We start from the raw sequence: 24,221 nt of genomic DNA on the forward strand, positions 1-24,221 counted from the left end.
ATAATTTTGCTGGTGGACATATATACCTGAAGGAGCCCAACTGATGAATTAAATTGTCAATGAAGGAAATATCATTCCCTGTAAGCAATAAGGTAATGGACTAATGGAGTGACCATTGCAGTGGATGAATAATGACGGGAGTCAGCAATAAATCCATGGAAACCATGAGTTTGAATATGAGAGGTGAGACGCTCAAAGCTAGCATGGGGTGCTTGCTTGATAACATTTTTGGATTTATGAAGTTTATCAATATGATTGGGGTTATCAGATCAACAAAGCTAGGTAATTGAGTCATATAGACCTCTTCCTTGAGAACTTTTAGCAAGAAGGCATTGGTGACGTCGAACTATCGAAGAGACCATTGAAATTGGACAACAAGTGATAATATGATGCAAACAATAGCAGGCTTGATGATTGGGCTGAATCTTCATCAAATTCTAGGCCAAACTATTGACGATAACCCATAGCAACACATTAGGCCTCAAAACAAGCAATGCTACCATTAGAGTGTCTTCTTTTAACTTGTATACCCATTTGCACCCAACAAATGGCTAAACTCCAGGTGCCTTGTTTTTCTGAAGCTGTAAATTTAGCATGAATAATTTGATGCCATTGTGAAATATATCTTAGAAGCAACATGATAAGAGGGAGGCTCTGTGTTTAAATAGTCAATGACAAAAAAGCGAAAACATTTTTTCCTCTTGGAAAATACCAGAATGGATTTTCATAGGATGTGTAGGTAATGGAGGGGAAATTGGGAAAGGTGTGTTTGAATTGTGTAGGGAAAGAAGTGACACTGAATGTGGAGGAGAGAAGATGGCCCTGGGTGATGTAGAATAGACACTACATGCTGACCTGGAATAGTAGGGGCGTCAGAAGTCACAACGCAAGATCAAGGGAGTGCCAGTAGAGGCCATCAGGACGACAGTGTCAGAATTGTATGAAATTTGGTAGATTGAAGGAAAACAACATTCTAATCTAGACTTGAGTTTCTAGCATCGCCTAAATTTAGGCAAATTTCTTTGTTAAGGCTCCTAAAGTAGCGTTTTTGCTATTTATAGTAATATTTGTTTTTCCTTAATAACTTTTAGTTTAAAAGTCAGAATAATGTCTTGTTTGTTTTGGAATGACCCTTAGGGTCAGCAGTTTATGATTTTGCATTTAACTCAATTTTATTATTTTTGGTAAAATTCAGTATTTTGCCATTGAATCTCGTAATTAGTGCAAATTAGGGTTTCAAATGTTTCCTAATTGTCCTAAGGTTTTACTTTCTCAATATTTATATGTTTTGTAGCCATCAAAGGCAAATTAGATTATTATCAATAAAAATACAGACTTTTGTCAAATTTTTTCTCTGGTGGATTCTAGTTTACCTTCTTGTGAATTTAGGGAAATCTCTCATGGATTCAAGGTTTACTACCAAAAACTAATAGTTTGGTTTCTGTTTCATTAAGAGAGTATCGTGTTGTAATGCCCCAAAATCATAAACAATAAAAGTCTATTTAATCTAAATAATACATAAAAATAATAAATAAAAGAAATCAGCAACCTAAAATCTCATTACAAATGCCAGAGTTCTAATCCACCAAAGACAAAACATCCTCAACATAATTCTCCAATATATACAATGTTTAATGGCATAAAAATCATAATAAAATTCTCAGTTCCACAAAATGATTTGTAACTGTTGTCTTCCAGGAATCTCTACTCCAATAATCCCCCTAATGTATCTGTAAGGGGAAATAAAGGGGGAGTGAGATAACTCAATAAGTAGAATTCACTAACATTAAGATGTGGGAACAAACCTTTCAAATAAATAATTCTTTCAATAAATTCATAACTTGTAACTCATCAATGTTTTATCATTAAATATTTCACATAAAAAAATATATATTTATATTGTAAGCCATCATAATATATATATATATATATATATATATATATATGTATATATATATCAAATAACATCATATAAACAAATTCCTAGGCTTTTCTCGTGGTCAACGTTTACGCTCTGTTGATAGGGTTGTGTTGTCCCCTTTTTGGGAGTGGAACCCCCCTTTCTTCCCTTCTCTTATGGGTAGTTCCTTTGGAACATGAAGGTGCACTCCTTTGCTAAGGAGCTCTCTTTTTGGATCCTCAATAGTATACTCCCTTACTAAGGAGCTATCAAACGTGCGCTGTCCCCTTTTCTAGGATCGTCCCCTGCTAAGGACTAACTACAGTATGATTGTCCCTTCCTAAAGACTAAATACAATACTGAGCTTTTAATTATGACTTGCCATAGGTTTTCAAAACTCATTTCAATATGCTCACAAAAATAATTCATTCATAATTCTCAACATATAAAGATATATTCATACATACAAGTTTAAATAAATTTAGATTGTTCCATAAGTTTTCATAAAACGAATATTCAATGTGCATATCAAACATTTATAAAATATCAATTTATATATAGAATATCAACATATTTCTTTGATATAAAACAGTTTAATAATCAACACTATTTTAGGAAAACCCCCAGAATTAGTAAACACCACTTACCTCTTAATTGCAAAAATAAAGGTTTGAATCACAACAATTTAGTAGAATTAGAACCTAGCAACACCAAAAATAGGTTCATCAATACATTCACACTTAAAACAGTTTTATCCTAGACAATATTGATATATCCAAAATTCTCTATTTATTCACTTAATTATCCAATTCACTTTCAGCTTTGATCAGATTTTTGGACTTAAAAATATTGCTGCTTAATCAGATTTTTCCATTAACGTAATCATAGGTATTTATGAAACTCCAATATGGGCGAATAATGAATATCTTATCCACCTGAAAGTAACAGCCATATGATTTATTCCCATCTATTCAATCTAACATTAAATCTATCCAATCAAATCTTGGAATCCACATATAGTATTCTAATTTATCAATCCGATTGCCTACATTTTTCCCTTGATGCCGTTGGACTAGTACTTAAACCATAACAAAAGTGTGATGGTTTGATGGTACTTAGACCATAACAAAAGTGTGATGGTTTGATGGTAAACAAGTGAGGCTATATGTGAATACATATTAACCACAAGCACCCTTTTCCCTTTAATAAATAGATAGGTGGAGAAATCATTAAGGCTATATACAATTATATAATAACTATAGAGCATCCTTTCCCCATTAAAATAATCATAGATTTAGATCCAAGATAGCCATACCTATGATTCTATCAGGTACACAAATAAGAGATGCCTCCTATAAGAGTGGGAAACCATACCTATAGACTCCAATTCACAACCACAGTGAAGAAAAGCAACGTTCACTAGTCGGCTGTAGCAAAAGGAGGCCCCATCAGTAAATACACATGTAACTTAAGAGGAAAAAGGCTAGGGTTATCAAGGTCCATATATTTACTTATGCCACCTCACTTGGGCTTCATTTTCCATAGTATTTATCTTATTTTTTAATATCTTAGGCCCAAATCAATTTAATCCATTTAATTGTAGGCCTCTTTTATAATTTACATATAATAATTTAATTGGTATCAAAATTATGGGGTGTTACACGTATACAGTTTCTTCAGGCTTCAGCGACATCACTAGGGTAGTCAAGGGAGTTGGAGAAGAGGAGGGAGATGTTTGAGATAGACGTTGATAATGCCTTAAAATGTATACTTGTTATATATTTATGTAGGCGTTATATCTTTATTACTATGCTTGATTTGTATAATTAAGCTATGATTTGCATTAGTCTTTATTATGTATCTTTATATAAGTTTTTGAATGAGATATCATTTATTGTGTGTAATTTTCTACATTTAAGAAATCATGTGAAAAAAATGAGTTTACAAAAGTTTGTGAGAGAATAGAGCCAAACTAGAATTCAAGAGGAGCTAAAGGACCATGGTTAAAATGTCTAACAAGGTGTAGCTGAAGTATTTGGGTCGTTTACCATGTTTGGAAGTTTCAAATAAGGAAAGAAGTCAAAGAGGCAGAATCTGAAAAGGAAAAATTAGATTTAAGCACTGATTAGTATTTTGGGCATATTTCTCTCCTCAAAAATCCAATTGACTTAAGGCTAGATGGGCTGGAACCATGACTTAATTATCTACAACTTCCCCGTTTTTCGAAATTCACAATTTTTGAAGGCCGAAATTAACTCACAAGTTGCTACTATAAATCTAGATGAAAATTAAATAGTAAAAGTTTTATTTTTCCTTGTACACTTTTACGTTAGGGCATTGAAGAGAGGTTGTGGAGAACAAATTTTGGAGAGAAAATGTGTATTTTCTTTTCTCTAATGCCAGCCTAAACTCTTTGCTAGGGCTAGAGGTTATGTTTCTTCTATATGGTATGAATATTCAATGTGATTCGTTCTATGATTTTAGATAATAACATATTTGATTGTTCAATTAGATTACCTTTGATGTATTAGTTCTTCCATGCTTTCAATAAGTTCAATCATGTTTTTCTTATTGTTTAGATAAATTTCTAATAGTTTCAAATAGAAATCATGTTTTGAAGTGAATGGGTTTTTCTAAAAACTATTCTAACCGCTTTATTAATTAAGGTTATCATGCGTTCTTAAATTGTCTCAGTTCAACCAAATCATAAGTTTTTAATTGTATAAGAACAATCAATTATGAAATATATTTTTTCTTAGATCACAAAGAATAACACCTCAGTACCGTAGTATTTACATTATTGATTTAAATCATTTATTCTTATTATTCTTGTTAACAACCACCAAGCAAAAGGACTTTTCTTCTTCAACCAAATTGTTTTATTATATTGTCTTTGAATTTACCCTACTCTTTGTGGTTCGACCTTGGTACTCTGAGAATTATATTGTTATGATATCCTGTACATTGACATGGGAGTGAACAAGGAAAGGTCAAGGAGGAGAACTGACATAATGTGAAGCTAAGAAGAGAAGAGGACCATGTAGAAAAGGAATAGTGCAAGGTTGAAGAAACAAAAGAATAGGAAGCCAAGTATTGGAATTAGATGTTCAAGAAAGTGGAGAAAAAGACTAATGAGTAAAGGAAACAGATGACTTGTCAAAAATAAAATACCGAAATTATGTTGGTTGATAAATCTGAGCAATGATATTTCTTTGGAATTAATAGCATAGCAAAGAAACACACTCTTTGGTCAAATACTTTGAGTGAGATATAATCTGTTTGAAATAAACATTCCCATGGAAAGCTATGTAAACACTAAATTTCAAGTTTGGAAATCAAAAATCAAAATAGTTTCACAAATGTATATTTGTATTGATGTATAAGTAAAATTGTCTAAAATTGAATCCTATTACAAAAGAATACTCCTTTGGATCTTTGAAGTAGAATTACAATGAATCTATAACTAAGTGTTTGTTAGGAATCCTTTGTGCTTCGCATTCTTCGTGTGTTCTTCTCATTCTTTGTATGTTCTTTAAATGTTCTTTGTGTTTTCTTCATCTTTGAAGATTGTAGTGGAAGTTCTTCGAGACTTTGGAGACTTGAATCCGTAGATCTTCACTAACTTGCAATCTCTTGAAGTTTCCAAACACTTTTGGACTTGATTCCAATGCACTTTGAGATTTAGAAAGATGACTTGAATGATTTCTCTTTGAATGTTCTGAAGATTTGAAGGTTGAAGTTCTTGGAGGCTTTGGGGCTTGATTCCGGCGGAGCTTCAAGACTTCTAAATGTGTGTCAATGTCCTCCTACCAGACTGATGAGAGTCTTTATTTATAGGAGTCTTGAGAAGGTGTGATGACACATGATTGTCTACAAGTGGTAACACGTGTCATAGTTTAAATGGAGGGATTTTATGTCTTGTTCTCTAAGGGACACGTGACATTATTTGATTAGCCAAAGTGTTTTAAATTAAAATAATACATGGCAGCTTTTAATTAGACTGCTTATATCATATAAATTAAATATTAACATGTGTTGAGGTGTGATTGGCTCTTGAGTGTTCTTTGTAACTTTCTATTCATAACACTGGGAATATTTTCATTAGTCTCTTAATAATGACAATGAGACCCACTAAATAATACGTGGCATCTTGTAATTAGTTGCAAAATTTCCACTTCTACACTATAGTGAAGGATATTAGATGGAAGTTTGTTAATGATAAAGGTTTCAATGGAGAAACATAATACCAAATACCAAAATGATGAAGGAATTGTAGCTTTAGACAGCAAGGTGAGGGTTGTTTCAATGATATGTTTGAGCTCAGTAACTCTGTTCTGTTTTTGCGTATTTGGGCATGTAAGTTGATGAGTAATACCAAAGACAGAACATAAATTTTGAAACTCATTACTAGTATTCACCACAACAATCAGTATGTAAGAATTGAGTTTTTGTTGATAATATTTTTCCATAATGTATTTAATTAAAATGAGAGATAATAAGATGGGATTTTAATTTGATGGGAACCAACCAAGTAAATCAAGAAAAACCATAAAAAAAAATTAATAACAATTTTTCATGCTTTTGTTTGACCTGTTTTGCAATTCACATTGGTTGACAACAGCTAGTGACATACATAGGGGAAAGGTATTCATGTGGACCATGGATGAAGCTCAATACAACCATACGACTAATAGCATCACATTTGGGAATCTAAAATATACTGATAGTATTAAACAGGCTCATACAATTCAAAATTCTAACTCAAAAATTCGTTGCTTGCTTGGCGGAATAAAAACTTAGACTAGTAATATGAGCGGATTAAATCAGCCCAAAGGTTCGAATGTAACACAAGAAACAAAATCACTGGAGCACAGGCAAGTGAAGCAATGACATATGGAACCCATTCTAACTTGTAGTCAAAGATCAAAAAGATGGCAGCAATAAAGGCTGAGACCATGGTTGTTATGTAGATGAAGAGTGTTGTGAGCCCAAACATCAACCTTGCGTGCAATGAATACACAAACTCACTTTGTGCATAGCTTGAAGTAAGAATGGACAGTAACAACAGAATTGATGCTGCCGAGGTAAAAAGTGCTGCATTTGAAAGAATAAAAATCATAAACCACTGCTCTTTGTGGAAAAAAGGAGTATTTGATATAATGTTACTGGCACCAGGAACTGTGAGAGCTGCTGCGAAGACAACAGTAGAAATGAGAGTTGCTACAAGCATACATGAATTGGCTGTCTCCTTCATTGCTTCTTCACCTACTTTAAGTAAATCTTTATGATCCTTATTGAAAACATCTATGGGTGTCATTCCCTCTGAATTTTTCATATACATATGAAATGGTTGGACAATCTCTTCCACTTCCTAGAATCATAAGCAGGGTGAAAAGTTAAATAGACAATTTTATTGACACAAGAAAATGAATATTACATAACATATCAAAGATGGATTTAAATGGTATTAAGATCCTCTTTATTTGAAATGAACCCATTACATTGTTCATATTAAATATTACATATGCATACAATGTCTTGTCATTAAAATTTTAAATAACCTGACATTTTCTGTGCTCAAATTCAGAAAATAAAATATTAAACTTCCACCTGACATTTTATACGGTACGATGCCCTTATAACTAGATATTTGTATCGCATTAAATAGTCATCCAAATAGCCTCACCTTTATTGAATTTTGGAAATGATTTTTCATGTCGTGGTCTCTTGCTAGTTTTTGCCCTTTTAGAGGGAGTTCACTTTGTCTGTACCTGGCTGATGGTGCTCATTTAGTGATAATAAGGATATGAATCTTTGTTCATTGTGAAGGATAAAATAAAAGGACCTCACCTCTCAGTGTAATTCTAGTATATTTTGGTAAAGTGGTAACATTTGTGCATTGCAATTTACTTTTCTATTGCAAGTTACTTTTCTGTAGTTTGGAACAGATTTTCCTCGAAAACATCCTCCAAGAATGTTTAGTGCAACAGAAATGTAACCAAAGGTGCACAATTTAGTCATTTATTTTATTCATTTATCAACTATCAATGTGTTTCTCTAAGAAGAACCTTCCTTCTGTTTGAAACCTGCCATAGATAGCTTAATACATAAAATTAATCCAATTGGGTTCTGTCACATCTAAGTTATTTGAACTAGCATGTAAACATCGGAATCATAAGCTAGCTGGCTAATTCCCCACCCCCAAAGTACTTGAATAAAATTGCCATGCTTGGTTTGGATATAAGGCAGCTTCAACATGCTTTGCATTCTTTGTTAAGTTTCCACTACACCTGAATATATCTAAGAGTTAAAGAGGCAAGGTTTGACTCTGATAGTGAACCATTGTGTTTTCTTTACAGATCTAGCTCTAACAATATTGAAAGAGGACCAATGATTAGCCACTGCTCAAGATGCGAAGGGTGAGACAGCCTTGCACGTTTTGGCTCGAAAGCCTTCAACAATTGCCAACACAAGTCAGCTATCAATCTGGAAAAGAAGAATAAATTCTTGTTAGTCTATTGAGCCCACTCAAAAATCTCTTAGCAAATACCATGTGCTGACCCTTGAAAGGGTTGGGCAAATACGTTTATTTTGGGTTCCACTTCATCTAGTCAAAAACACTTTGTTAATATGCCACTCTACACTTTGAAAATCCAATTATACATGATTCCTTTGGCATTGAGACCACGTTAAATGCCTTAGACAGTTCAAGAGTATAAAATATTCTATTTTAATCTTCAGGGGTTGATTAGTGTAAAACCCTAAAGTCTCTAGGATCCACATGCAATTTCAATTGTTCTTAATAAATATTGAATAATATTCATAAGTCAATTGTTATTTTAGAATAGGCATCTCATTTATTTTGTTTGGAATAGTGAAAGCTTTGATACCACTTTGTTGGCTTTACAAAGCCTTGACAAGAAGTATAACAAAATAGTCACAAAGAGGAGGGGAAACAATAATTTTATTAGAATACTTCAAGCACACAAATAAAGAGAAATCAAGCTGCTGCATTGTATAGAAGTCTCCGCAAATAACGCTACTATCTTGAGCACTCTCCAAAAACTTTTTCTAACATACTACAAGACATTAGATTGCTGCCTTTAGAAATCTCTACAATTTTTTCTCACTCTTTACAATTTTCTCTCACACACTTACACACCAAACCTCCACTCCCTTTTAAAGAGTTCCAACCAAGTGGAATTACAAGAGTTGTCTTTATTCTAATGACACTTCAATTTGTAATAGAAAATTCTAGAATGTGAAAGACCTAATTAGATAAATGTTATGGAAAAATGAAGGACAAACTATTATGGAAAAACAAGAGACACAAAGTGTTATGGAATAACAACAGGGCACCCTTTTTTTACTATTGCGAATAATTTTGTATCATTTCTGTGTAATGCTATGTTGGAACTAATATTAATTCTACCTGTAGACTTCAAATGGATCTATCACGAGGATTTGATGCGAACATTAGCTCATCAACTAGTCAAAAAACTTTGGGAACATGTTCTAGAGCTGTAAGATTCAGAGATTTCAAGACCAATTAGAGAACCTTCAAGACTACTCTTTGATGCTGCAGAATTAGGCAGTCTTGAGTTTCTGATTATCCTTATTGACTTATACCCTGATTTGATATGGAAAATTGATCATAAAAATCGAAGTTTGTTTCATATTGCAGTTCTAAATCGTCATGAGAATATATTTAATCTAATATTTGAGATTGGGGCAATTAAAGATTTGATAGCAGCATATGAGGACGAGAATAATAATAACATCCTACATCTAGCTGCAAACTTGGCACCTCTTAGTCGACTCCAAATTGTATCAGGAGCTGCACTCCAAATGCAAAGAGAGCTATTGTGGTTTAAGGTAAATAATAACTCTAATCAATTTATAGTTATTGGATTTAATTTTTTTTTCTTAATATATAGCGGCATATTTCTTCCATTTATTTGGTTTAATTGCAAATAACAGTTTTTCAAGTAATATTTTGTTGCTCTACAATAATTTATGAAATTTTTATAAGTTTGAATTTCTACATTTCTGTGGATTATGTTGTATTTGTATAACTTTTATTCGATGACCATTATAGGGAGTGGAAAAAATTGTGCCACCTTCATATATTAAGATGAAGAATTCAGATAACCAGTCACCCAAGGATCTGTTTACAGAGAAGCACGAGGAATTATTAAAAGAAGGGGAGAAGTGGATGAAGAGCACTGCAACTTCATGCATGCTAGTTGCAACACTCATTGCCACTGTGGTATTTGCAGCAATCTTTACTCTACCAGGATGACCTAATAATGATACGGGTGTTCCTTTATTTCTAGGAAAGAGGTGGTTTTTGATTTTTGTCATATCAGATGCAGTAGCGCTATTCTCTTCCTCGGCCTCAATAGTAACGTTCTTGTCCATTCTTACATCACGTTATGCTGAAAACGATTTTCTTGTATCACTACCTGCAAGGTTGATGTTTGGACTCTCAGCACTGTTTGTTTCCATTGCTACAATGGTGATAGCCTACGGTGCGGCCATCTCTATGATATATGATCATAAACATGTTCGGATTCCTATCGTTATTGTGCTTCTCGCTTGTGTTCCAGTCACATTATTTGCTTGGCAACATTTTCACCTTTGGGCTGATACAATCAGCTCAACATATTGGTCTAGGTTTCTCTTTCAGCCGAAACATAGGCTTTACCATTGAATAAATGAATTGCTGATGTCCTTGTGGAAACCACCATTAGTTTGTTCCCCTAGATGCTAAAGAAGCATTATAGTTGAGATGCATACTTGTATTTTATATGTCTTACTATGAATTTTTCCACAAAGTTTCACATTATATTATTTTGTGTTCATGAATTTTATATAAACAAAAGTACTTAGTTTGAGTTAATGAGTAATATTTTCTTGAGATTTGCAGTTCTTTTTAATGCACTAAAGAATTTCTTATGTGTTACAAGGGATATAGGGTATATCCATATACCTTGCTTTTCTATATTTTACTGCATTAGGTTGAAAGTGCATGGAGGTGACCATGAGTATGGTTTTCAATGGATCACAATGCTGAGAACCGATGTCCATAAGCTGATTTGCGCTTGAAATGATGTTCATAGTTAAATCTTTACGAAAAATTCACTGCAAACAAAGTGAATCTACTTCAAAAGGTTTGGTTCAAGGATGAAACATGCGGTTCAATGCAAGAACGAATGCAGAGACTTTATCATACCGAATGCAAGGGGCACTGGGGAGAAAAATGCATATATTGAAGAACCATTCAGAGCTAGGATAACTCAACAGTAGTAGAATCAAGAGAACATTATTTGGCCCCGGTTGAGGATCTAGAAACTGTGGACTACTTCTGTGCAAACCATGTGGGGGTTAGATCCAAGAAAGACTACATAACTGGAAGTTGAGTGTTGGTCAGAGTGGTCATTATCCCAAATCTGCGTTAGTATAGACAAAAAGGGGGAGAAAGCTAGGTGTAAAAATGGGCATAAAATGGCGATCATAATGTAGGGTACCTTTGAGATACAGTAGAATTCTCTTAGCAGCAGTGAAATAAATATCAGTAGGAGTTTGCATAAATTTTCTAAATTGATTGACAGCAAATGAGATATTAGGCTGTGTAATTGTTAGATATTACAATGCACCAACTATGCTACTATACAGAGAAGGATCGAACAGGAGGTTACCATTGTGTTTACTGAACTGAGTTGCAGGAGCACAAAGAGTCTTGCAAGCTTGCAGTTGAACATACTATGATGTTTTAAGAGATTAGAGACATTTTTTTGCTGGTGGACATATATACCTGAAGGAAAGGACTCAATCTATAAGCCTAGAAAGTAGTATAAAGGGGCCTAAATCCTTGAGTTAGAAAATAAAGTCCAACCTGATGGATTAAATTGTCAATGAAGTAAATATCATTCCCTGTAAGGATTTAGCTTGGTTCATGAAGTTTGAAGACACAAACTAGTTTGGATAGCATGCCTAAAGATAGTCCCGAAGCATTTCTTCGGGCTCGCACATTAGGAGTGGATTCTATACAAAGCTGTAACAGCAAACCTGAGAATTCAAATAAAGAAGATGATGATACTGTTCCAACGGTAAAATCCATAACGGTGACGTCTGTTCAGATTGTAAAACGCAGGTATCGCCTAGAGTAAAACGCTGTCGTTCCTCATTAAGACTAAGGGTGTCGTTTCTGATGTATTGGACTTCGGGCACGTGAAACTAGATAATTATATTTTATTTATGGTATAATATATAATTTGTTCTTTAAATTTTGTGGCAAATAATTTGTTTTCCGAAAAAATTAAACAATTTCTAAAATTATTTTTCATTTATCTATATCAACAAAATATCATCATTTTAATATTTGGATTTGTTTGATTGATATTATCCATTTTTTAGGCGGTCCATATTTTGATAAATTATGTTATTATGCGTTATAGTTTCCTAATTTGTTTTTCCTATACAACTAAACCATTTGAATTTCAAATATATTATTCAAAATTTTTATTCTCTTAAAAAGATATTATTATATTTATAATTTTTCTTATCATAGGAGTACTTTTGAACTATTGATTGAATTTTGTTTACTAATATAGATACATGAGATTGGAACTACAAATTTCTTAGACATTCTTAAGAGACTATACCATATTATAAATATAATATTTACAATAATATGTAGGAAAAAATTAGACTTTGTCTAAAATTGAACACTTCACCTATATATTGAAATGAAAGAAAATAATTTGTATAACAACATAAAGAGAATGTGATGTAACTTTTTTTTTTTTTTTTTTGACTATATACACTTTCATTTATTAAGATTGAATTGCCTTTAACTGGATCTTAATATCGTATTTTTGTTGTTATGCTCTTGTTGAGTCTTCTCATCCGCCACATCATTATTCTTTTTATTATTTATTTTTTACTTTTAATTTTTTGACAATATTATATATATATATATATTGGCTTTACAAATTCATCTGAGGCAGTTTTAACTTTATATGTTCATCTACTTTAATTTTGATGTTAGAACTAAATAATAAATAAATGAAAAATTAAAACAAAAATATTGTCTATATATATTCATCTTGGGAGGTTTTGTAGCTGATAGATACATTCAAATACATAGCTAATTGTAGGGTCACGTTTCGCGACGAATCGCAATAGAGTTGGGTTCGCACGTGAATGAGCCCAAACAATATCATTTGTAGAGAGTGGATTCGAAAGGCTAGGCCTTAGTTATCCAGTGGTGGTTCTGGTGGTGTTCATATGTGATTTAAGCGTTTTCACCCTTGGGGCCTTTCTTCTAGAGGTAGACTGGGAGCCTTTCTTTTTTGGCCAGTCGTCCCAGCCCCCCCTCTTAGATTACTTATTTTTTCTTTTATACTAGTCTGCATTCGCTTTCCTTCGTCCACGTGTAGGGTCGACATTTCCAAGACTGATACTTGTCCTGTCAATCCAAATCCAAAGTTGTTGGGAGTGGTTAATAAAGTTGAAGGATAAGGCTCTGTTAGGCGCAGAGATATGCATGGGGAAGATGGTAAAGGCAGTCTTTCCTAGATATTTTAGATTTCCCTTCGAGCATGTCCCTTTACCGTTTTGCCCCTCTTCTTGGTGGATCTTTGGGTCAGCCGAGGACTGCACTGTCCTCGGCTGCTTCCCCGGGCCAATTGGGCCTTATTATTCTTGAGCTCGAGCCATGACCTTTTTCGGCTTAGGCCTTTGAACTCTCCATCAGCAAGTGGGCCTGGCCCATCAATCATTGGACCCCACAATAGCCCCTCAAAACCCTGCTGTCCGACATCATGGTTGGAGAGGGGGGTTTTGGTAATACCGAGCCTTTATTATGGCTCATTTAATTCATCCCTTGACTGGTGCTGGCGACTCTTCACCTGTCCAGGGAATGTACCGGCCTACAAGACGTTTCCCTTGATTTGCGCACGACGTGTTTATGCCGTTTGGTTATCTGAAGCGAGTCTTTAATGTCTTCCCTTTACGAGGCCTCCCAGATTCAACGGTTTTTGATGGCGTGGAGGAATGAAACGAACGCATTCATGTTTGCAGATTTCCTTGGAGATCTGAACGTATTATGTACTCTTTTCCTCGTCCCCTATATAAAGAGAGAAGACAAAAACTTACTTTCTCATACCTGAGTCCCTCAGATTCCTCCCAGAGTCCACTTCTTCTCTCTGGTTATACCTTATTCGATAGAAAATTCACCACAGTAGTCAGCCATGAATAAACCACTTCATTCCCAAAAACACCATGTCCTAATAAAGCTCAAGATGGCTCAGTCAGGGCAAGGATGGCGGAGACTCAAGATTTGTCTCCCCTTCCTTTTAGCCAAAATCCGAAGCAGGGACTCGTCACATCTCACTTTCGGTGTGACCGAGTCAAAGACATCCATTATCACCACCCTCCGCTCTGTCATGAGCATATCTAACATGGCACCAGTGTGTTAGGAGTCAGGACTGGGGCAGGGACTAAGTGCCCCTGCTTCTTCTTCTCTTCGTTCACTGGCGCCTCCTTCTGCCTCTCTTTCTTCTTCTTTCCACCACCAGATCCATCCTGTTCCTTTCTCTTTCTTTTACTCATTTTTCTTTCTTTTCATCTCTTCCCTCTTCTTCTCCTCCTTATTTTACTCATGTCCTCCATCTTCCTCATTCATCTCCTCCATCTTCTGCTCATGTCCTCCATCTTCCTCATTCATCTCCTCCATCCTCTTCTTCCTTTGCGCTCCTTGATGACAAGAGCTTGCTGAAGTGCTTCCATGTGTTCCAATTCTTCTTCCTTCTCCTTCATCTTTTTCTAAAGAAGGTTCTTCTCCTGATATGAGCAGTACTGAGGCAGAGATTGGAGAGACTTTGAAGGCGAGTTTAAAAGACACCTGACTGTTTACTTATCTGTATTGCGGATGCTATTGTTGCTTTGGCAGTTCATCTTTTGTATAGGCTTGTTTAAGCCCTTCTTTGTACGTTGTAATAATTTTTCATATTAATAAAAGTTATTGTTATTCTACTTCGCATGTTCTGTTTCTATGTTTTTATAAATTTGCAAGCACTGCTCGGCACGATAATATAGCATTTAAGACCACAACACTTGCTAATAAAAAGACGTCACCATAACTTTAACGAAATTATTGGATACAACAATGCTTGTCTGTGAATAACGATACTTACCCCAAAACAATGCCGAGATTAGAATTGATTACTTGATGCGGTGTAGGAAGTAACTATCCGAGGACATGTCGTCCGTAAAATGAACAGTTTCCTTAGGCTATTGAATAGTGGGTCATTTTGCCATCTTAACACACTGGCCTTAATAATTTATAGTATTTGAGCCGAGGACTTTGCCGTCCGAGTAGTTGACGTTCCAATAGGCTTGAGTCCGAGAATCATGCAAGGCCTAGATTCTTTTTCTAGTATTTGGTTTCCTCAGAGGCTTGAGTCTGAGGACCATGCAATGCCTTGGTTCTGTCCAAAACTTTTCGAGTGCTTGGTTTCCCCATAGGCTTGAGTCCGAGGACCATGCAAGTCCTAGGTTCTGTCCAAAACTTTTTTGAGTTCAGATTCTCCCCTTCCTCAGGTATTTCACGAGGTGCCGAGCAGGAGGTTGTCCTTGGCAACGGTTATTCCTCGGCGTGGGCCATTGTCCCTGGGCCCCCATGCAGAACAGGCCTGGGCCGCGAATTCACTTGGCCCACAACTTAAAGGGTATTTATGTAGTTTTTGGTTACGCAGTACTTTTTGGCGTCCCAATGTTCGAGGTGCACCTTCCAGAGACTCCTTTAATCCCCTGGTTGCAGGTGGTGTTGGAGATTGAGCCAAAGCCATCTTGTCTGTAGCGTTCCTTGGGACGCTGCATGAATTAAATGCCACCATCTTATCTCTTTAAATAAATAGGAGAGAAAGTTACTTCACCTTCGCACCAATTCTTTAGTTTCCTCCCAAATCACAGCTCCTATACTCAGTGTTGTCCTCCCTTAGCACAACATGTTTGAGGCGAGGGCTGGGAAGAAGGAACTCTCTCCGCCACGGAAGCGCCGTGCCCTCATGAGACTCAAAATAGTGAGGTATGGGCACAGGAAGCATAAGTTCAAGAGAATACTCCATTTCGATCGAGGGGAAATGATGTCTCTCCCTCTTTTAGTCAAAATCCGAAGCAGGTTCTGTTCATGCTAGAATTTTGGTGTGTCAGAAGAAAGATTCTCCGCCATCAGCGCCTCTGCCTTGTGGCGGGCAAATATTTAGAGAAAGCCCCTCAACTTCCAACTCCCTGCACCTTTCCTTCAGCGGTGTCAGGCTCAAGTTGGGTCTCTTTTGCTGTTTGAATTGTGGGCATGTGAAAGCATTGAGAAAGAACAGGGTCTTGGAGCTGTAGCCAACCTCTCCTCTGATCTACTTCCTCGGCTTTATCTTATTCTCTTGTATCTTCCTTTCTTTTTGGTTATGTAGTGAGCTTTGACACAAACTGATTCCAGCTTTTCATTGTACGCTGTACTATTTCTTTGTTTTAGTAAAAAAAAAATGGAAATTTCTTTACTTGTTTTGAATACTGTTCCTTTGACAACACTACTTTGTGAATGGGTGTGCTCCATGTGTGTGTTTCTCCTCGGCGGTATTTAAAGCAAGAACTCTTGAAACACAATCCAACTAATTCTAATTTACCGACACTATCAGGCATAATAATAATAACTCATAGTAAGTTAAACTTAGGAAACTAACCGAGATAACGGTTGAACGTTCTGTAATAAGTGCGAGAATACTGTCTGAGAACGAAAAATTCTTAATAATTCATCCGAGGGAGTGACCGAGCATTGCATGACTTCGATTATGCTTTTGGAAACACGTTACTCCATTCCGTACTGGTCCCTTTAATGTTGAGGATCCAAGGGCAAACTAAAGAATCCATGTAACGTAGTTTCTCCTTTTAAGTAGTTGGTTTCCCCAGAGGCTTGGGTCCGAGGACCATACAAGGCCTTGGTTCTGTCCAAAACTTGTATTGTCTTCGGTAAGTAGTTGGTTTCCCCAGAGGCTTGGGTCCGAGGACCATATAAGGCCTTGTTTCTGTCCAAAACTTGTATTGTCTTCGGTAAGTAGTTGGTTTCCCCAGAGGCTTGGGTCCGAGGACCATACAAGGCCTTGGTTCTGTCCAAAACTTGTATTGTCTTCGGTAAGTAGTTGGTTTCCCCAGAGGCTTGGGTCCGAGGACCATATAAGGCCTTGGTTTTGTCCAAAACTTGTATTGTCTTCGGTAAGTAGTTGGTTTCCTCAGAGGCTTGGGTCCGAGGACCATACAAGGCCTTGGTTCTGTCCAAAACTTGTATTGTCTTTGTAAGTAGTTGGTTTCCCCAGAGGCTTGGGTCCGAGGACCATGCAAGGCCTTGGTTCTGTCCAAAACTTGTATTGTCTTTGTAAGTAGTTGGTTTCCCCAGAGGCTTGGGTCCGAGGACCATACAAGGTCTTGGTTCTGTCCAAAACTTGTATTGTCTTTGTAAGTAGTTGGTTTCCCCAGAGGCTTGGGTCCGAGGACCATGCAAGGCCTTGGTTCTGTCCAAAACTTGTATTGTCTTTGTAAGTAGTTGGTTTCCTCAGAGGCTTGGGTCCGAGGACCATACAAGGCCTTGGTTCTGTCCAAAACTTGTATTGTCTTTGTAAGTAGTTGGTTTCCCCAGAGGCTTGGGTCCGAGGACCATGCAAGGCCTTGGTTCTGTCCAAAACTTGTATTGTCTTTGTAAGTAGTTGGTTTCCCCAGAGGCTTGGGTCCGAGGACCATACAAGGCCTTGGTTCTATCCAAAACTTGTATTGTCTTTGTAAGTAGTTGGTTTCCCCAGAGGCTTGGGTCCGAGGACCATGCAAGGCCTTGGTTCTGTCCAAAACTTGTATTGTCTTTGTAAGTAGTTGGTTTCCCCAGAGGCTTGGGTCCGAGGACCATGCAAGGCCTTGGTTCTGTCCAAAACTTGTATTCTTCTTTATTTATTTATCTTTCGAAGGTTTATCTCCACGAACAAGGTGGGGGAAGCTAGCCTGATGTTTGAAGCCCCTAGACTTGCCCATGCCATTGACACTGTGAGACGTAGCCCCTAGTGGGAACTTATGTTGGAATAACAACAATGTGTCGTCGGTCATAAAGGCACCCTCATAGACCCTTGTTCGACAGAAGCTCAACTTCACCACCGCTCGAGCTAACGCGCAAGCCTTCCCCACAGACGGCGCCAATTGTAGGGTCACGTTTCGCGACGAACCGCAGTAGAGTTGGGTTCGCACGTGAATGAGCCCAAACAATATCATTTGTAGAGAGTGGATTCGAAAGGCTAGGCCTTAGTTACCCAGTGGTGGTTCTGGTGGTGTTCATATGTGATTTAAGCGTTTTCACCCTTGGGGCCTTTCTTCTAGAGGTAGACTGGGAGCCTTTCTTTTTTGGCCAGTCGTCCCAGGCCCCCCTCTTAGATTACTTATTTTTTCTTTTATACTAGTCTGCATTCGCTTTCCTTCGTCCACGTGTAGGGTTGACATTTCCAAGACTGATACTTGTCCTGTCAATCCAAATCCAAAGTTGTTGGGAGTGGTTAATAAAGTTGAAGGATAAGGCTCTGTTAGGCGCAGAGATATGCATGGGGAAGATGGTAAAGGCAGCCTTTCCTAGATATTTTTGATTTCCCTTCGAGCATGTCCCTTTACCGTTTTGCCCCTCTTCTTGGTGGATCTTTGGGTCAGCCGAGGACTGCACTGTCCTCGGCTGCTTCCCCGGGCCAATTGGGCCTTATTATTCTTGAGCTCGAGCCATGACCTTTTTCGGCTTAGGCCTTTGAACTCTCCATCAGCAAGTGGGCCTGGCCCATCAATCATTGGACCCCACACTAATATTGTATTTTGATATAAATTCAAAATCTCACTTCCAAAATAACTAAGTATTATGTCAAAAAAAAAAAAAAAACAAAAACAAAACAAAAGCTATAAGTGGGAGAGAGAAGACTTGTGATGGAAAACTTAAAAAATCAAACACACTACCAAATTGTATTAACCCAAAATAGTATTATAAAAAAATTATAATTATTCATCAACCTAAAGTAAAGTTGCAAAAATGAATAAATATGAGAGAGAGAGAGAGAGAGAATAATCACCTTTTTTGGGAGAGAAATGGAAAATAAAATGAGATGAAGAAGCGTCAAAGTAAAAATATAGACATAAGCCAAACACCAAATTATCTAAGCCATTCTATATAATAGAATAACATTATATTCTTGTAAACTATCTTTATATGCAATAGAATAGCATTTAAAAATCATAAAAAAGAGAAAAAAAAAAGATAATAGCTTAAAAACACAAAATCAACTTGCATCAACCCAAAGTAAAATTATAAAGAACACATAAATTCATCAATCTAAAATAGAGATACAAAAATTAAAAAATTCACAGAAAAATAAAACATGAGAGAGAGAGAGAGAGAGTAATAACCTTTATCATGTGAGAAAATATGTATAGAATGGGAGAGAGAATGACATATTTATAGTAATAGAATGGGGATAAAAAGCAAGGGAGTCAATCTCGTATGGAGGTTATATCGGTTTGACTAGTGGAACGATATATTTCGGTACTGATCAATACCGTTGTACCGTTTTGAGTTTACCGCTATTATATATATATATATATATATATATATATAATAAAAATAAAAGTTCACCATAAAATATTACCTCAATTTAGAGCAAATTATTCATGGTTTTAGACTTTTAATTGTTCATTGTTGTAGGGGACGTTTTTGCGACAAGGACAAAAAATGTGAGAACGGCCCAAATCTCCCCTTGGGTTCTTTAGAAGTGTTTATTGTGGAGAATCAAGACCAAAATTCCAAAAGTATGGTGAACAAAATGCTAATGGTGCTTTGACAAGAGAGAATCAAAATGCTAATAACAAAAGTGCAAAAAAAAAACATAAAAGCAATATTTAAACCGATACGAAATGTTGAAGTTTCGGTATCGGTACATGTACTGATATGGTACGGTATTCTCTTCCTTTATAAAAAGAACCAAAATGAAAGGAAGAGGAAGGGATAGATGAAGAGTGACATTAAGGTTGAGAGTAGTGGAGAGATGAAAAGGTAAAAGAGAATAACAAAAATTTGGGGGCGCGCACCTAGTTCGGCCCCTGGCTAAGCCCAAGACAATAACAAAAATTTGTGAATATTGTAATGAAATTATTTTGTTTCTTTTTAGTTTTTACTTAATAAATGTATAAACTCGTGAGATGAGTTCATATTCTCTTGAAAGGGAATTTTCCATGTTATGTTACGGAAGTTCCCTATTAAGTCAGTGGCAACAAAGTCCAAGTAGACATCCACCGACCTCTCGATAACGTGGCATTTTGCATCTTCGACTGCGTTTCCCTTTCCATAAGAAAAGAAGAAGAAGATTCTAATCTGATTCTTTCCATGAAAAAGACAAACAATACAAAATGTTATTATAATTTTTGTCATAATTAAACACACAAACAAAGGTGAAAGAATAAATTTCTAAGGCCATGACACACCACAAATAGTTATAGGTGGTCAACTGTGGCAATAACCTTTGTCACAATTTTAATTTAATGGAGAATAAGTGCTAATAAATAACTTTCGCATGAACTTACTAATCTTTTATTTGTGGTTCCTTCTCGTTTCTTTCCTTTATTTTATTTTTTTGAAATTATTTTATAATTTCAATTCCCTTCCGAGTTGAGAGGGAGTGAAAGCGTTAATGCATGAGACGCGTAGACACTCTTTTGTCTTTAATAATGAATGTTCTTAACACTTACTTCAATCATTGACTTACTTTTTGACTTGTAATATATAAAGTCTTCTTCATTCTTGCATTAGCTCTGCAATCATGAACTACATTGTTGTGTTGTGAATTCCCATAACTCAATACTCCGACCAATCCAGTACTGCCTTGTTGAAGCACTAATCAAAATTTTGCTGCTTTTGTCCAGCTGCCCAAAGAGTGACAAAGTAAGAGAGTACAATCTACCAGTAAGTCATTAAGTTCCTAGTAATTTTTTTCAATTGTTATAGTCATTCTTGAGTTTATATAGTTTTATGGCAACATTACAAAATGTGGGATTTGTTTAGTGTTCACTATTTCTTTTAATTTATATATTTTAGCTATTTATTTTTTATTCTCCTGTTACCTGTGCTGCAAACAGTAATGCTTGTGTGTAAATAAATTTATTAGAATAATAGAGGAGAAAGAAATAAAGTATTTTAAGAAGAAATATAAATATTTTTCATGCTGGTTGTCACAGAAGAATAGAAGAATTTTTCTAGTTGACTTTAACTTGATTATGGCTGAGCTTATTCAGGTCATACATAACGTTTTCATTCTCATTTCTCATTCAATTATGATCTTTTGTTGTTGTTTCAACAGAAAATGTTTTCCAGAATATGACTTATTAGTTATTTTCTAGAAAGCATTTTCCAGAAAATTGGCCTATTTCTTTTGGGTGTCTGGTTGTGACCTTGAAAATAGGCAGAATATATTTGTGACGGTTCATTGAGTATGTGACATTCTGGAATATTGGGCTTGTTTTCTGTTGAATTACGTTTTCCAGTGTACCAAACACCAAAAAATACCATAAACGTTTCCTGGAAAACATATATTGTTGAAACAAATGGAGAAATTTAATAACGGTAAAGAATACAACATTTTTCATAATTTTTTTCACCAATTGTTGACATGGCTTGTTGCGATTAGTGCATAATAAAAGTGGCATCAATGGTTGATCTAGGTGAAAATAATGTTCCATGATGGGCTGTTAGCAGTAATAACTCTTCTATCTTTGTGTTCTTTATATTACTTGGTTTAGTTTGTACAACCACTTGCCTGTACCACTAGTCAAAAATTTGAGAGCCAAAACCATTAAGGTGGTGTTCAGTTTGTAGAATATTATCAACATTACCGCAACTTCACAGGAATTTGAGAATACTATCATGTTTGGTTGGTTGATTGTGCCACACTGCACATTACCTGAATCTCACATTCTAATGGGTATCACATTACCATTACCCCAATCCATGGTGGACTAAGATGAAGAGCAGCTTTAAAACAGACTAGGGAGGCTGAATGTGTTACCAATAAATTCAACAAGAAAATTTAATCCCTATTCCTGAGATTGTTTTATTGAAAAAAAAAAAATGAAAATTCGCTCTTAAAAAGAGTTATTTGATTGTAATGCAGCCCAGATATAGTCACCAGTGACTGAATAGTTTACATTTGATATAATTTTGTTCTATCACAGGTGGAATTTAATTACTGAGATTAAGAAAAGATAAGTCATCATTTACCTCTTGAGTCTGTACCCATTTTCTTGAACTTGTTTACTATAATTCTGTGTCATATGAAAAAATTTAGCTCCAAATCAAGCGTGTGCTCACATACACATGAATGTGCATGCACAAACACACACATGTGCTTGATTTACTTCTCATATGATTGGATGTTTATCACAGTCAAAACCAAGTCTTCTCAAAGAAACGGAGAGATAGAGGTGAATACAGCAGGAAGAGTAAATTTGTTGCCCCAAACATCTATGATGGATACTTCAGATGGACCCGTGCCAATGCAAGAAGAAGTGCGTTTGGATGTTGCAGAATTGAGTACTCAAGCAGCTAATGGACATCAAGAATGTCCAACACCCAATAGAGATTTGACACAACCAATTCCTTATGAAGGTAAGTATCACTGCTTGTGTATGGTATTATTTGCAGAAACATCTGTATGCAGTGCTAGAGTATTTTCCCAAATTGAGCTTCCTAGATAGATTTGAGCTTTTGCCTGACTAGAGTCTATATTAGTCCTCAATGCTAATCACACACCCAATCAGTTTTGGTGGATGACCAGCCCGACTTTGATGGCACTTTACTTTTTGGATCATGTGGATAGACTGTTATATAGTTGAGTTATTTTAGTTTACATATCCATATCATATATAAGTATGTTTGTTTTGCAGAAAAATATTAAATAATTGCAAGGTTCTGTATAAACTCTTATGAATGACATGATGTATAACATGTACTTAGTATTCAACTTCAGGCAGACATGCATGTAGTACCTGTTTGGGCTCATAATGTGCCATTTTCCTATAGAAAGTCAACTTAAACTCAGGACCTTCATTTCTAAAGCTCTGCCTGTTGAGTGAAAAATTAGTTTAGGGGAGTAGATGCGGAATTGTACTTATAGTAGTCCTTGAATCTACCCTGAGGCCTTATTAATGGCCTATGAAACTTGTTTAGTCTTGCTAGCTGGGAATGTAGAAGTGTTGTCTCTGTAGGCCCAAATGCTCATGTTTTAGGTTATTCTCACATCTGTAGTTCTCAGAATGATAGCCCTAAATTAGATTCTAGGGTGCTAGATTGGCTCCCGTAGCTTTAAATTTGATAAAAGTCCAACTATATCTTGAATGTAGGTCAACATAAATATGGTATGTTTACATGCCAACTGATGCAGAGATCACTACCAGAAATATGCTGATGGATTTTATATCTGAATTTAATGTAATTGATTACATTTTTACTTTTCTTATTAGTTTTAACCTTTGAAGCTCTACTTAAAGACTCCAAAAATACATTGTAGGACATCTTGAATTTGATGAATAATATTGAATTAAGATTTTCCTCTCATTCTTGATAGTAATTCCTAGTAGTCTTGGGTGGTAAAGCCTAGGGGTTCAAACAACCTCTATGTGATGAAGCCTAGGCATTGTTCTGCTCTCTCCCTAAATCCCTATACGCATTTTCAAGTCTGTGTTGCATCAGTAACTCCATATATTTGCTAATAGATTAGCTACAAACCTAGGGCATCAGCTTTAGGCATTGCTCAAATAACATTTATCTTGCTCATTTATTGACTCTGAAAGAGTCCATAAAGCTTCTTAGTCAATGCCTATGCCTGATATATGCTGTTATTTGAATTGTCAATTCTTCAGTAGCATATATCTATAATTATGTTTCATGATATTTTAGTACTCTAGTGATCTACTCAAAATTGGAAAATTTACTTTTATCTTGCTCATATTAAGTTAGTTAAAGCACCCTTAAAACCTATACCTTGGTTCCTGAAATGTGTAGAGATCATGACCTCTGAAGTGCAAGGTAGCTATTGTCTTATTTTTGCAAATTAGCTTCTAAATGAAACAACTAAAGGCAACCTTTCTCACTGAGCGTTCAAACTTCATATGAGCAAGATAAATGTAAATTTTCCAATTTTGAGTAGATCACTGGAGTACTAGCATATCATGAATCATAACTATAGATATATGCTACTGA

General features: G+C 35.7%; 1 protein-coding gene across 16 annotated transcripts in view; it reads left to right on the top strand.

Annotated features, from left to right (window-relative positions):
• The window catches only part of LOC126706523 (ankyrin repeat-containing protein At5g02620-like), a 65,709-nt gene that overhangs the window by 37,380 nt on the left and 4,108 nt on the right, over window positions 1-24,221 (top strand). For 2 of the 16 annotated variants that reach the window (XM_050406032.1, XM_050406036.1), the window contains exon 7: window positions 10,577-10,820. The exons of 7 other annotated variants lie outside the window; for them this stretch is intronic. In XM_050406032.1, the coding sequence (XP_050261989.1) occupies window positions 10,577-10,613 (37 nt within the window). In that variant the 3' untranslated portion in view covers window positions 10,614-10,820. Of the gene's footprint in view, window positions 1-10,203; window positions 10,821-20,773; window positions 20,931-22,406; window positions 22,629-24,221 lie in introns of those variants that run through there. 7 more of the 16 variants (XM_050406039.1, XM_050406043.1, XM_050406044.1 and 4 more) reach the window with 6 other exon arrangements.

The sequence above is a fragment of the Quercus robur genome, chromosome 11 (genome assembly GCF_932294415.1).
Source record: "Quercus robur chromosome 11, dhQueRobu3.1, whole genome shotgun sequence".
NCBI lineage: Eukaryota > Viridiplantae > Streptophyta > Magnoliopsida > Fagales > Fagaceae > Quercus > Quercus robur.